Source organism: Daphnia magna, linkage group LG1, assembly GCF_020631705.1.
Source record: "Daphnia magna isolate NIES linkage group LG1, ASM2063170v1.1, whole genome shotgun sequence".
Taxonomy (NCBI): domain Eukaryota; kingdom Metazoa; phylum Arthropoda; class Branchiopoda; order Diplostraca; family Daphniidae; genus Daphnia; species Daphnia magna.
The window spans coordinates 8,215,814-8,230,454 of record NC_059182.1 but is presented as its reverse complement, the minus strand read 5'-3'; the positions used below and the strand labels follow the sequence as shown (position 1 = coordinate 8,230,454).

Genomic DNA, 14,641 nt, shown 5'->3' with positions numbered 1-14,641 from the left:
CACTCGTCTTGACAACTTCTAGCAAACGTTGCAGTTATTTTCTTTTGGATTGTGCACTTTCCATTGTAATAATTAAAACACTGATGAAATTGAATAAATGCACTGAATGGAACAACTCACGTGATACGCGTGCTATGTGCATCAAGCGACTGCTGTCGACAAAACGTTGGCGAAGAGACCCGTGTGCGACCTTGCTTCAACTAGCCGGTGTTCTATGGCCATAGAACACGGCATATTAGCGCCTGCTACGTTCTGCATTGTTTTTTGCCTAGTCTTCGTTCGGCTGGCAACCAAAAACGTCATTGGATAACTCTACTGCTGATTTGTGAAATGGTAAGTTGTAATTATTAAATATTACATGTTAGTAAACAATGTTTCATTACTTTCTTTAGATGTAAATGAAAAACATGTCAAAATTGAATGTTAACTGTAGCTATTTTGTAAGTGTTGGGGATGGGCTTACTTCTCTGCTGTTGACGTAATTTTCTTTCGCTGCATGTGACGATATTGTACTGATATTTCGTTTTAGGATAAGAGCAACTTTCAACAATGGTCACAGCTGGATGGTGACGAAAAAATCATTGCATTATTGCGTAAGACGTAAGCGTAAGCGTAATTAGCATTGCTAATTTCGTGTTGGATGTTTGTTGGTAAGTTAAAGTTTAGTCCTAGTACGTTTTCTAGGTTGTGCTGCAGTTTTTCTTTAGTGAGAATTTTACTCGGCTCTACTCTCTCCAGCTCAGTGGCTGGACAGCGAAGTATGGCATGGGTTGTAGTTTCATTTTCCCTGCAGTAGGACAGGCTGGGTCTAGTTCACTTTGGAATCGAGCCAAGTTTGCTGCCAGTCTGTTGTGTCCTGATCGCAACATGAACAGGGTTACGTTACCTGCCTGGATTTGTGTATGTGCCATTTGAGCATGCCAGTTCTGGATCTCAGGTGAATATTTATCTTGTCGTTGCCTTGTCTGAGTTCATTAATAGTTTTTTTCTTCAGGTGTTCCCGTAGGATTGCTTCTTGCTCCCCTGTTGAAAACAGGGTTTCATATTTCCTTGGTGGGGATGAGGTTCAGGGATTCCTTCGCGGCAAGCTGGTCGGCCCTTTCGTTGCCTGGGCTACCTACATGACTAGGTATCCAGTAAATCGTTGTTCTAGTGCCTGCACTTTTAAGGTTTCCTGCTGTGCTGATAATGGTGTGTATTATTTGGTGGCTTGCATTATTAGGTTACTCCAGCGCTTGCACCACTGACTTGGAGTCCGTGAGGATGGCTAATTCTTCTGTCCATTCATCATGGCCGTAGGTGATCTCCATAGCCCGGGGGATGGCGTGTGCTTCAGCCGTAAAAATTGAGGTGCCTTTCCTCAGTGTGCCAGTTTCCTCAACTTCTAGAGACGGTATGTATGTGGTTTTCCCTGTGTCTTGTTGTGCTGAGCCATCGGTGTAAGACTTTCTTGCCGAGCTTAGGTTGCTTTTGAGTTCGTGAAAGAGCGCTTTTGCGGCTGCTGAGTTGGATATGGCTTCCATTTTTGTCATAGGAAAATATTTCAGTTCTATTGGTTGGGCAACCCACGGTGGTTCGATGCGTTGGGGGAGCATTGGTACCTTTTGTGAGAGGTCTATCCCTGCTGACATGATGTGTCCCGCTGCCATTTTTAGGCCAGGGACATTTAGGTTTTTCCATGTCTGGGGGTTTGTCGAAATTCTCTTGCTGATGCGTACAGCGGGTGGTCGGGCATTTGCTCGATTCTTATGAGGTATCTGCCGGCCAAGGTTATTCTTCTGGTTTCTATGGGGTTTCTATGGGGTTTCTGGATTATCTCAAAGTTCGACTACTTCATTGCCAACAACTAGTTTTTTTTTCAAACGACTCAGCTTTATGGGAGCCTATTACTGAAGAACTGCGGGATCATTTTGTCACCAAAGGACCAGCATGCTGCCAAAACAACGACGGCAAGTTCAAAGCATCAGCGCGTATTTATAAGCAATCCCTTAGCGGTAATAAGAACATTAAAAAATGCTGACATCAAACGTTTTTTTTCGAGTTTTGCGTAACGGAGAGAAAGTCCATAGGGAATGGTTGCTTTATTCCCCTTCAACAGGATCAGTTTATTGTTTCGCATGCAAACTTTTCTGTTCAGTCAATTCTAAAACTAATTCTTTTTCCAAATCGGGGTTTAATGATTGGAAACACGTGCATAAAATGATAGCGGGCCATGAAACGAGTGAAGAGCATCGCACTTGCATGATGGATTATGTAGCAAGGTCAAGAAAAATGGGCACTATCAATTCAAAACTCGTCGAATAATTTGAAGATGAGAAATCATATTGGATAGAAGTTCTACGAAGAGTTATTGCAGTAATCAAATTTATCTCTTCAAGAGGGCTTGCTTTTAGAGGAAGCAAATGAAACTTTGGGATCAAATATAAACGGAAATTATCTCGGCATTTTAGAGCTTGTAGGTCTGTTTGACGCCTTTCTTAGCGAGTATTTGAAGAAATATGGAAATTGCGGCAGAGGAAATACCTCATACCTCTCGTCCACAATTTGTGAAGAAATTATGATATGATGGGCGAGAAGCTTTTAAATACTATTTTAGAAGAAATAAAACTCGCAAAGTACTACACAATAAGCGTTGATTCAACTCCAGACCTGTGTCATATCGACCAGCTTTCGTTCACTGTTCGCTACGTTTTTTCTGACGAACCGGCCGAACGTTTTTTAAAGTTCGTCCCCATCACTGCTCACAACTCAGCATATCTTGCAGAAACTGTGTTGGAATTTTTAAAAAATCATGGCTTAGATATTAAAAATTGCCGCGGACAGTCTTACGACAATGCTTCCAATATGTCTGGCCAATATACAGGCCTACAAGCTCGAATTAAAGATAAATGTCCGTTTGCTGTATACATTCCGTGTGCGGGTCACTCTCTCAACTTGGTTGGCGCAAGAGCTGCCGAGTGCTGAACGGCTGTTGTTGATTTTTTTGGCTTTCTTCAACGGTTGTATACATTTTTTTCAGCCTCGACTCACCGATGGGAAACTTTAACAACAGCACTGGGACCTACAAAAAAGGTTGTCAAACGTTTGTCTGATACTCGTTGGTCAGCAAGAGCCGATGCCGTGACGGCTTTATTTAATGGTTATTCCGAAATACAACAAGCCCTCAACAAGATAGCAGAAGATCAAAAAGAACAACGAGCAACCAGTCACGAAGCTGAGAGTTTAAGCAATAAAATGGACAAACTGGAAACAGCTTTTCTGAGTGGTGTTGGAGCTTCGGTATCCTATGACGGAAAACCGTCTTAATTGCTTATCGCTTTTGAGCATTGAATGCGATCTCCTGCAAACTATTGATTTTGAAACCCTTATAGCTGAATTTACCTCAAGAAAAGCTAGAAAGGTGTATATCATTTGATGTTTACTTCAGTATGAACTGAAGTAAACATCAAACGATATCATTCAGCAAATACTTTCATAATGTAAGTAATTTAGCAAAATAAGTTTTTTTCCATTTTTACATTAATCTTATTACGATTTATTACTTTTTAAGGTATGCAGTCTGCCGTTTGAATCTTATCTATGAATACAAAGAACTTCAACTTTTACCGTAAAGTAGTTTACGCATTTAACAATACAGAAGTCAAACTTTTTCCCTACTCCGCTGTGTTACTATTTTATTAATCTCAAGTATCGAGGTCACGATATGATAATAAAAAATTTCCAGCATATTGTGCCTGTAAGGGTAGGGCCCGCCAGTGCCTCTGCCCAGGGCCCCAAGATATGTTAATCCGGCACTGGTTGTTGCTGGTGCCCCTAGTATCGTCCTCAGGATGCTATTCTGGATTCTTTCTAGCCTTTGTTGTCTTGATTTGCTGGATGCGCCGTAGACTATTAGTCCGTATTCTAGCTTGCTTCTCATAAGGGCTATGTAGAGGGTACGTAGTGACTCAATGCCTGGACCGTGTTTTGAGTAGGTGAGGATCTTGAAAAGGTTCTTGAGTCCCAGTGCTTTTTTAATTGCGATTTCCGTCTGGGTTTCCCACCTGAGGCCTTGGTCAAACGTGACTCCAAGGTATTTAACTTCTTTAGTGTTGGGTATGCGCACACCGTCTAGGAATATCATCGGCTCCACTTGTTGTCTTCTTTGCCCCGTGAAGCTTATCAGGCTAGACTTGGGGGCCGAGAATTTGATTCGCCATTTCCGACTCCAGTGTTGGATTTTTTCCATGTATGGGGAGAGAGAGTACGAGTACATGATGCATAGAATTGACACCGAAGTTTTGTCTCTTTACATAATGATTTGTAAAGCGTGTGGCATCAAACCAAAAGCCCTGCACGTTGACGGTAATTGCAAACTTTATCGTTGGCTGTTATCCCACATCAAGTAAATAAAAATTTTTGAATGCGTGACGTGATAAATGAACAAAGTAGAGTCCAAACATTTCTCATTTTTAGAGATAGGTCTTGTTCTCTTTTTAAGAAAGATATTATTTATTCTGATGAAGATGTGAAGAGTCACGTCACTCTGATCGACTCAGTTAAACCAAGAGTATAATTCTACGAATAATCTAGCTGTGTTTAAAGAAAAAAAATCTGAGCACTTGAAATTGATCCCAGTTCCCCTGGTGGCGCAAGCACAAATCTTAATTTTCTCTGTAAAACCTTTGAGTGTAACAACTTTGGGGTATAGAGAAGCACTTTTTTAGTTCAAATAATTCAAAAACATGCACTATATTTTAATAGAGTAAAGAAAAACGCTTCGTTCGGCATTAAAAAAATAATTTAAGGATGTTTTGAAGTATTTTATTTATATTTTTGGAAACGCCGGTATTAATATGGCGTTTATGAGGAGAAAAGTGGTATACCTAATCATGTGAACGATACTTTAGCGCCCTGGGTGTAACTCCTACAATTTTTTCATGTTAAGATAACTTTTAGAGCACTTTCTCTTCTGATAAAGGAAACAAGAAAAAAAAAATTAGTCCTTACCAGTAAAAAGATATTTAAGTTTTCCTGAGACCCGTAGCGCCATAAGAATGCACTAAAAAAACGGGGGTGTACCTAATCGTTTGGTGGGTACTGTATTTGTACCAAACTTTTTTGTTTGCAAAATCAAATTTGTAATGAAATAGCAAAGAATTCACGGCTTTTGCAAAATAATACAGTATGTATTATTTAATTTTCTCTCTTACGTTTATTTTCGAGCAATAACACATCGGATTACCACAAAATACTTGCATTTACATTTAGCAATTAATGGATCCCTGTGCGTTTTGCTGAGGGATGCATCTCCCAACATTATTTATATTCAAAGAATCGATAATTTGTTGATGTAATGCCCACAACAAGGAAAACGGGTCGTATACTTATATTACCAATACGAGTTATAAGACTGTTCTATTCTAGCTTCTAGTTCTCGTTTTCACAAATCACGTGACTCTCGTCGTCAGGTAGCCGTAGGGCAGATTGTGTTGAAACGAGGGGTATTGTTGAAAATTGTCAACTTTTTCGTCATCAAATAAATGAAGGAATGCATCATCAAAAATAATGAAAATAGCACAAGTTGTGCTCCACAAAACCCTCTATTACAATTTGAAAATATTATTAGGATATCGTAAGGTTTTGTTTCAATCCTAGGGAGAAATTGGCTAAATACCGTGATACACGTAATAACTAGTTAGTACGTGTTGCCGCGGCAGCAGTGGTTAGCGTCGCTTACTGAGAATAAGTTGTGTATCCGGGTGCTACCCGGGTTTCACCCGGTTTCACTACCCGGTTCCGAAACCCGGTTTCGATGTCATTTCCAAGGCCTTTTTTTTCTCGATAATCGGAAATATTAATTAAAAATCATTAAGTATTTATAAAGAAATAAAAAAATCATTAAGTATTTCATTTGAAACAATTGCATTTTCCGGTTATATTTTTGTTTTCGCGAAGCAAAAATTAAATAAGTAATTGCCAACCAGCAAGAATTAAACAAAAACAAATAAAGACGAAGCAACCAATATTGCAACTTGCAAGATTCCAACGTCTGATACGCGTAGTCTTCCTGACCGAAGCAAAATCGACATCATCTTCGTAATGTTTGACAATATCAACCTCCCCCACCAACCCTGCTTCATACCAAGACCGTAAGCATACAAGGGCTTCGACGGTCTCGGGATGAAGACTCATTCTCGCAATTCCAAAGACTTGTACAGAACTTGAAAATTTAAATTGCTACTTGCTAGTCTAGAAATAGGAAACTAATTACGCATTGACGTTCACGGCTTTGACGCAGTGACGCTGACACGCCGAGATAGGCTGCCAGGCCCAGGCCGCCACACGCATGTAGATGTAGCGATTTATATAAGAGGAGGATAGTGAACTTGAACTAGCTTGAATGCTTGACTTGACCTGACACCTGACGTGTGTCCTGACTCCTGAGTCCTGTGCTGACCTTTTATTTGTCCTCTGTCAAGCCAGGTCCTTCAATGCCATCTGGTGTCAGAATTTCTCGAAAAAAAAAATTCATGTTTTGACCTATTTTTTGAATTGGCGCCATGATGTCCACGATTTCCCAAGATGGCGGCGGGTTGACCCATTTACCCGTTTGAACCAGTCATTACCTACCCATTTGAGAAATAGTCAAATGGTTTGGATTGGGTTGGGTAATTTGTTGCGATGAACCGTGTCTAACCCGGTTTGAGGCTAACCGGGGTCGAGCCCTAGTCAAACAGCCCTTTACTTTTATCTAAATGAGCATACTTGATATAATTTAAAACTTACATTATATTAGTTTATGTGATGTATAAGAATATAGCTTACTTAGATTATATTATATGTAATACAAATCTCTTATTAAACTTTTATTATTAACATAATTACATGTGATACGTAGATTTGAATTAGAAAAAAGAAACAAATACATATTTCATAAATGACGAACAAAGTTATTGCATCCGAGGTCCCATGGATGTAAAATTGACTCCGTTTTTGAAGGTAAATTTTTTTAAAACCATTAGAAATCTAATTAGGCAATAATTAGTCAGTCACGTCTGACGTGACTGATCTATTTGCACACGTAAAACATTCACAAGTATATGGTTAGTGCAAAAAAGGGAAGATTCTGGCCAGACTGTGTGGGTGGTGAACGAGAATTTGTGTTAGGATCCGTCAGCCAGTCACGTCGGTTTCCCGGAAAATGATGACTAGTATGAAAGAGAGGAAAGGTAAGTGATAGACTACTTACAGTGCGGGTGTTTCTATGTCGACGTCTTGTTGGTGATGGATAGAAGTCGCGGCGTTGGATCTGGGGGCACGGGCCGGACTAGTAGTTAAAGGGCGACGGTAGGGTAAAAAAGTAACGTGACGTACACAACGAGTCTCAGCAGTGAATCGTTTATTCTCCTCGACACTTGCTATTAAATTTCTACATCACAGCAGGGGACACAAAATACAACAGCTACACACGATTGCTAAAAGGGAACTAACACGGGGGCGAAAGAGATGTGGGTTTTTTACTGCATCTCGGTTTGGGGACGCTAAAGTTGGCGTGGATCATAAAAGAGAAAACACAAGCCACCAGTTCACGAAGGAATGTGAACTGGTGTGAAACAAGGTCAAGAGATAAAGTGAAGACATTGACACCTCGGTCAAACGGAAGAAGGCGATAAAACAATAAAATCGATAGCAGGGGGAGGAAAACGAGGTCAAGGGAAGGAAAAACTTTACACAACTTTAGCAAAACAACTTTAAGTTTAAAACAATTAAGTTACATTTAAGAGTCCTAACAATTGTAACGGGTTACCAAAGGCCAATTTTCGTCCACACAGAACAACACTTGGACGTTCGTTTAGGATGATACCAAGGACGTTCAAAATTTTACTTCCATGGAACATCCAATCTCCTTGTTCTGCGCAACTATTAAGTCTTTTAGCGAAAGCAGATGCAGAGAGTCCCTTATCAAACGCCCAGCTCAAGATCAGCTATTGGGAAATTTCAAGCAATTTTTAATAAACAACAACGATCCTCTTTAAGTAAATAAAAAATAAAGGAACTTTTGGATATGAACTTTAAGAGTTAAGGTTTTATTTTGCGTGGTTTGACGCAATTAAACATGTACAAAATTTGGTCTCAGATGTAGTCCCTGTTAGGAAAGTGAAAAGTAATCTGAAAAGAGTTTGTGAATTTTTGAAAAAACCAGTCCTCACTTTTGAAAACTACTTGTCCATTTCTGAGAATGTATCAGTGATGACCCCAGTTTCTTATTCTTTGGATGTGTTACAAGAAAAACAACACACTCAAGTTTCATCTGGATATTTGCTTCCAACTATAGTTGTGATTCGCAGACGCCTTGCCGAACTTGCACTTATGGAACCACTACTTGTAATCTGCAAGCCCCTTGTGGAAGCTTTGCAAGAAGGACTGTCAAAACGTTCTGACCGCTTTTTTAAACTGAATTATTGTCACACTTGACTTTACAGGATGTATTAAATCTCAGAAAAAAGAGAATGCACAAGAAATGAATTACACTCTTACTTACTAGCTACGCGTCTAGCGGAAGAAGAGATGGTTGAGGGAGAAAATAGTGGGTTTTATACTAGCCTTGAAAATACGCCCTTTCCCTAAGGCTACCCTGACTCTAATATACTTTCTTATTCTATTCTGGAATTTCTACTTATTAAAAAGTAATGCCCGATGGCATCACAACAAGTTTTAATATTCGTAACTACCCTACTAGCACACTTACATAAATAGAATGTAACATGGATGTACATTAATGGATGTGCGACATAGATTTCGTACGTTCTCTGGACATAACCTAACCATCCAATTTACCCTCCGTTCGATGGGGATGCGTACGTTGTATGTATGTACGAAGAAGAACAATGATTAAAGGAATAAATTGGCCATAAACGTACGTCAATGTACATCCGATTCAAATCGGATTCATAGAATCGGATGTACATTGAATCAAACGGTACATACCCTTTGTATCCAGAGGGTATGTACCGTTTTACATACCAGGTATATACAGATTTGGATTGAAAAATAATGAGTTTATTTTAGGATATTCGGATGAAATTGAATTGACCCAGTAAATTTAATGTATCGATAACGAACGAATAAAAACGCTTAAAAATTCTCGTAACCAACTTTATTAATTAAGGACAGACATACATGTTAATACACGGAATGTAATAAAGTTACTAGGCAACTAGGGGTTTCTGCACGGCACGGCGCGCCAACTTGACATTCTGATTCTTCAACATATCTTGATTTTGGATTTTGAATAATCCATGAGAAGTGATTCTGATTGGTTGAAATTGAGTTTGGATTTTCAATAATCCATGAGAAGTGATTCTTGATTGGTTGAAATTGAATTTGACTAAGTGGGGTAAGGCAGATGGTCCTTAACTCACAACTAAAACGACGATTTTCAATCCACACCATTGGGAAGTTGTGGATGATCAGCCGTGCCTGCTGGGCGCTTCTTCGCGCGAAGCTTAGTGCGAACTTTTTCAGGAGCGCGGACGAAAAACTTCCTGGTCTCATGTTCAAACACCGCATCCTTGAGATCTGCGTACGTAGCGTTCATTCTGATTCCCTCTGTAACGATAAAATTACAATTAATATAATAAGCGAAAAAGTGAATAACAAGCCTTACTTAATACAGCATCCTTAATCGATGAAAGTTCGAGCCCATGTTTCTGGTGAGTGCCTCTTTGACACCCTTCCAATTGCAGTCAGAGCGACACTCAATGGAAGTAATTTTGATCCACGCCCGACAAATCGCATCCGATTCCGACATCCCACCACACGACTTTACTAACTGATACTGCCAAAGTACATGTAAAAATTTGTTATGTAAAACTTGACGTAAACTATTACCACAATGGCAGCTTTAGATGGATCTTCATTTAGTATGTCTTCAAGCTTAATGAATTCTTCAACGTTTGCTAGCGGAAAAGATACTGGGAAATCTTCGATGTCAGCAAAAGTAGTTTCTTCAGTTGCCGTCTTCCCACCTTCTTATCTATGGATAAAATTTTTCGATCCATCTCCTTCATTGTAGCATTGACTTGCTTCAGGGCACGAAGAATGGAAAATCTTGTTGTGATACTACATAACGGTTAAACGTTCCCTGCAAGATGAACACAATTATTTGAAACTAGATCATGAGAGAATTAAACATCCTTTGGAATTGGAAACTACCATTGTCCCAGATGAACCACATGCTGGAGTGCCGGAGGACCCAGCAACGACATTCTCTGTATAAGTTGAGCCAGAAACGCCTGAATTCATGCGTTGAACTTGTCCATGGATTTGCATAGAACGATCTTCAACTTCATTGCTAGACTGTGGAGAAGTGATTGGTGAACCTGAAATTTAAGAACAATATGTTAAAATATATCAAAGTTTGGCATTTTCCTAACATTTACACTTACTAATTAACTGACTGCAGATCTCTTGAGTTGGTGATACTGCATTGTCTTCGTTTGGTAGCGAACTACAATATCCTGATGTACTTTCATTGATTCTTTTCTATAAGTTGAGCCAGCAGCGCCTGAATTCTTGCGTTGAACTTGTCCATGGATTTGCATAGAACGATCTTCAACTTCACTGCTAGACTGTGGAGAAGTGATTGGTGCACCTGAAATTTAAATCCAATATGTTAAAATATATCAAAGTTTGGCATTTTCCTAACATTTACACTTACTGATTAACTCACTGCAGATCTCTTGAGTTGGTGATACTGTATTCTCTTCGTTTGGTAGCGAACTATAATATCCTGGTGTACCTTCATCTGAAAGGGCCGTTGACTGGGCGACCGGCAATAAGAATGGGGCAGGAGGCAATCCATTTTTCATCAGTTGTGAAGCACCTTCTTCTTCGCTACACGACGATGAGTCAAGATGGTAGTCAATTGCAGGAGAAAATGGTCTCCTCATCCTGCGAACCCTCTTACCCCTTCCAAGATCTTCGGGCTCAGAAGCTAAATCTGTCTTTTGAGTGGCAGTAATTTCTTTGGCTTTAGCTTCGTTGTAGCTTCCTAAAAGGAGATTTGAATGAGACATTACAAAATATTCTAAAATAATTTTAATAGACCAAAAGTCTATCTGTATAGAATTACCAAAAGTCTTATTTCTCTTATCCGCATAGAATGAGGCCCACTCTCTCTTGGGTTGAGTCCTACTCTTGATTTCCTTTGTCTGATGAAAATGTGGCCAAACACAGCAGAATTTGTCGTCTACGTAGTAACACCAAATATCTGGCACCACACATACTTGTAATCCTTCAGGTGTGTGTAAGTCTACAATGTAGAACTCCCCTTTCTGAAAACAGAATGAATTGTTTTACATAAAGTAGCACAAACAATTTAAATGAAAAACAAAATAATACATCTTCGAAGAACATGATGTCTTTTACACTTGGCTGATCTGGTGATTGGCCAAAAGGGCTTTGGGTTACGACAAACCTACTAAAACAAAAATTTTGAAAACATAACAAGAAATGAATCTGCACAAGGGTTTACCAAAATTGGAAAAGATGCTGTGTCGCTTAAAATATTTCCACACTGCCTGCTGTACTGATAGGCCAAAAGCACAAACTTTTTGTTACGACAAACCTACTGAAACAAAAAGTTTAGAAAACATAACAAAAAATGAATCTGCACAAGGGTTTACCAGTAATGGAAAGATGCTATATCGCTTAATTTACCACAATAACTTTATACAAGCTCAGAATAATTACCAAAAGTATGAAGTTTATAGTCAGTGCCACTAGCAATGTTAAAAATAGGCTACTTAAAATCAAGACAACGATATACAATTCTTCACAACAAAACTTACAGTTTCATTAGAGATGTAACTATTGAAAATTTATTACCTAATTATTAATTTAACAGAGAATGTGCTGTGAAAATAAGATCTTCACTCTTCAGTAGAAAAGAAAGATGGACAATGGCGACTATGACGCTTGGCTTTTTTTACAGTGAAGGCATTTATGGTTGCCAGGTTTATAAAATTTAAATGTTGGTCTGCTTTGTATAAATACAAATCGTGATTTAAAACGCCTCTCTGTACTTCAATTTTGGAATGCATAAAAATAATATAGCTCACGCTATTTAAAAGCCTCGTAGAGTTGAATGTCGATTTGAAACCATCAATTAATTGATGGTTTGAACGTTAACTTACGCAATTTGATAATTTAAATAACAATTTAGCCAATGCATGTTTTAGAGTACCATTTTTTATATACTGGCGTCATCCAACTATGATGTAGTAAAATGAATCAGACTACATACAGATGTGTATGTGCACTTAACATTCGTTCTCTGTCCTAAACAGGACAGAAGAAGAGCTATTTTCATGTCCATATTTGTACGTAAAATGAATACTATATTCCATATCCAAACAGTATAACATGGATATACAAAATGGATTAATCGGGTCATGGATTCATAATCCAATTTCGTACATTACGAGCATGTACAATAGTGATCCAATCGCATTCACTGTTTTAACATCCGAGTTTGTATGTACCCATCATATCCATTATTGGATGACAAAAAATGTTAAAACTACATCCGCTATTGTACATTACGAGCATGTACAATAGTGATCCAATCGCATTCACTGTTTTAACATCCGAGTTTGTATGTACCCATCATATCCATTGTTGGATGAGAAAAAATTTTAAAACTACATCCGCTATTTTACAGTCATCTAACGTAATAAGAATATACAAAGTAGAATGTACGTTATTTATTTTATTTCGTTCAATTTTGTACATTTATGTTATAAACCGTAGCCATCCCACACGGATGAGTATGGAAAACGGATGGAAGTACATTCATGTTATGTTATTTGGATCCTATGTGTTAGTAGGGTACAGCGTCGGCTGTAGCGTCACTAAGAAGAGAAAGGTGCATCTGCGATTGTCACCCCGAATCAGGTCCCCTTTCTTTAAGACAGACGACTTGACTGTACTACAAATAGCATAGAAAGTGGAACAACATGATAAAAGGTGGGAAACTGGAAACAGCAAAAGAACTTGAAGATTTTTCTAGATCTATTAAAAGATAGCTGAAGAGAGGTAATTGCGCGAGATGAAACAACGTTACGACGAAGGTCATAAGTAAACATTGACAAGAGATTATCAGAAAGGGTGAATCAAAGTAAAATAAAAATAAGACGACTATTCCAGATTGCTTGTTCAGTGTTTTTTGCATCCACAGAAAAATGATCACGTACTCTGGCGATTTAGAGAATCTTCGTGCGTTTGATAATCATCGGAGTCGCTACAGCTGGTTACATTCAAGTGACCGTGTGTTTTTTTACGGTGCTTACGGAAATTCAACGAACTGATGCTCGCTTGAATTTTTCACCATCGTTAAGCACCGTTTGGTTTGGCGATTATTACTTCAGGTAAGGAAAAATTGTATTTTTCAATTTTCTTTCTTTCTTTTAATAGAAGCCTTTCTTTTTTCCTTTTTGTTTTAGCACGTATTCTGGATACGTCAAGTATCGCAAGTTGTAATCTTTAACGCATGCGCGTCTTCTCTGGTGGTTTGAATCGGATAAAGACATTTACCACCCAACTCCGCATCGCTCCGAATTTTACACTGAGATCACACAGGCTGAAATGGACAACCGTCTCGCCCCGCGTCAAACATGGAATGATATTTTGACGTTGTTCAACATGGAAAGTCCGGTGCCGGAAGATTTTCACCTACTACGGCAGTTTTCCCTTAGTTTAGCTTCTCTTCTTGACTATGTCGAAGACCAATTAAACAAAGAGTGATGTGAATTTTTCTGTGAACTTTAAAAAAATACACTTTTTTCTAAACTAGAACAGTCTTTTTCCTTTCTCCAGCACAATAAAAAGCGTTTCTATCTCTTCCCTCCCGCGGTCTCCGGGGGGAGGTTGTCCTAAGACAAGAAGTAAGATTGCAGTTACCAATTCGTAAGGGTTCGTATAGATACCAATTCGTATAGAAGATGTTTCTTTCTGTCTTTTAGTTTCAATGATGAGATTGTGAATTTGCTCTCCTGTCATTTCCGTTGAAAGGCTGGCTTAAGCATTGCGATGTCACAGTTGACTGATGATGTCTATTGACGATGTGTTTTCTTGCGGAGGTGCCACGAAGGTATGTTTCTTGCTCGCAGTGGTGTTGATATCTTGAGAGAAAATTTTAACTGTTGGTAGGGCAACTGCTTGTAATTTTGGTGCCATTATGTTGCCTTCCATACTAGCTAGGAAAACCCACTCTTCTGTACGAGCAGTGCACCTCAAAGGTATTTCAAACATTCCTACAGGCGGTAATGTTGCTGTTCTTAGTGGTGGCTGCTCACCACCAGACGGACACGAAAAAACAATTTCATGTGGCTTTGTTGCTGAATAAATCCATTGGTTGGCTCCCATGTAAACGACTTCAGGGCCGCGCCATTCCGTAAATTTCTTTATGCATTGTGTGTTAATTCTTGGTGTATCATTCAGGAACACAGCTATTGCACAGGATTTTCGAGCAGCTCTTTTGCTGACACTGGTATGGAACTTGCATAGAGAGCGTTCTATCTTACAACAGTCTTTAATATCATATTTGGAAAGTTCAAAAGACGTTTAAAGATCTACTGACACATAAACCCAGATAGGA

At 38.9% G+C, this 14,641-nt stretch overlaps 2 protein-coding genes across 4 annotated transcripts; one reads left to right on the top strand and one right to left on the bottom strand.

Annotated features, from left to right (window-relative positions):
• The first annotated feature begins 2,562 nt into the window (after positions 1-2,562).
• LOC123470072 (zinc finger MYM-type protein 1-like) lies at positions 2,563-3,306 on the top strand. The gene is made up of 2 exons (XM_045169675.1): positions 2,563-2,890; positions 3,020-3,306. The coding sequence occupies exons 1-2, from the start codon at positions 2,563-2,565 to the stop codon at positions 3,304-3,306; spliced, it is 615 nt and encodes a 204-aa protein (XP_045025610.1).
• Positions 3,307-9,517: 6,211 nt separating this feature from the next.
• LOC123472543 lies at positions 9,518-11,536 on the bottom strand. Of its 3 annotated transcripts, none has more exons than XR_006647027.1 (9): positions 11,519-11,536; positions 11,386-11,464; positions 11,117-11,318; positions 10,703-11,035; positions 10,431-10,636; positions 10,198-10,364; positions 9,874-10,126; positions 9,650-9,820; positions 9,518-9,591 (listed from the first exon to the last, which is right to left on the bottom strand). XR_006647027.1 is itself a non-coding variant. In XM_045174249.1 (7 exons), the coding sequence occupies exons 1-4, from the start codon at positions 11,398-11,400 to the stop codon at positions 10,434-10,436; spliced, it is 753 nt and encodes a 250-aa protein (XP_045030184.1). In that variant the 5' UTR covers positions 11,401-11,464; the 3' UTR covers positions 9,518-9,591; positions 9,650-10,126; positions 10,198-10,364; positions 10,431-10,433. The 3 variants fall into 3 exon arrangements, 1 of the variants encoding a protein (XP_045030184.1); XR_006647028.1 differs by having other exon boundaries at positions 9,518-9,581; XM_045174249.1 differs by lacking the exon at positions 11,519-11,536 and having other exon boundaries at positions 9,650-10,126.
• Between the last annotated feature and the right edge of the window lie 3,105 nt (positions 11,537-14,641).

Excerpts from the sequence above, each read along its gene's own strand:
- LOC123470072 (XM_045169675.1), top strand. The coding sequence starts at position 2,563 with ATGATGGGCGAGAAGCTTTTAAATACTATTTTAGAAGAAATAAAACTC. Across the intron at positions 2,891-3,019 it reads AGCTCGAATTAAAGATAAAT|CCTCGACTCACCGATGGGAA; the intron begins GTCCGTTTGCTG and ends CATTTTTTTCAG.
- LOC123472543 (XM_045174249.1), bottom strand. Across the intron at positions 11,036-11,116 it reads TAAGAGAAATAAGACTTTTG|GAAGCTACAACGAAGCTAAA; the intron begins GTAATTCTATAC and ends ATCTCCTTTTAG. Across the intron at positions 10,637-10,702 it reads GATCTGCAGTGAGTTAATCA|GTGCACCAATCACTTCTCCA; the intron begins GTAAGTGTAAAT and ends TTTAAATTTCAG.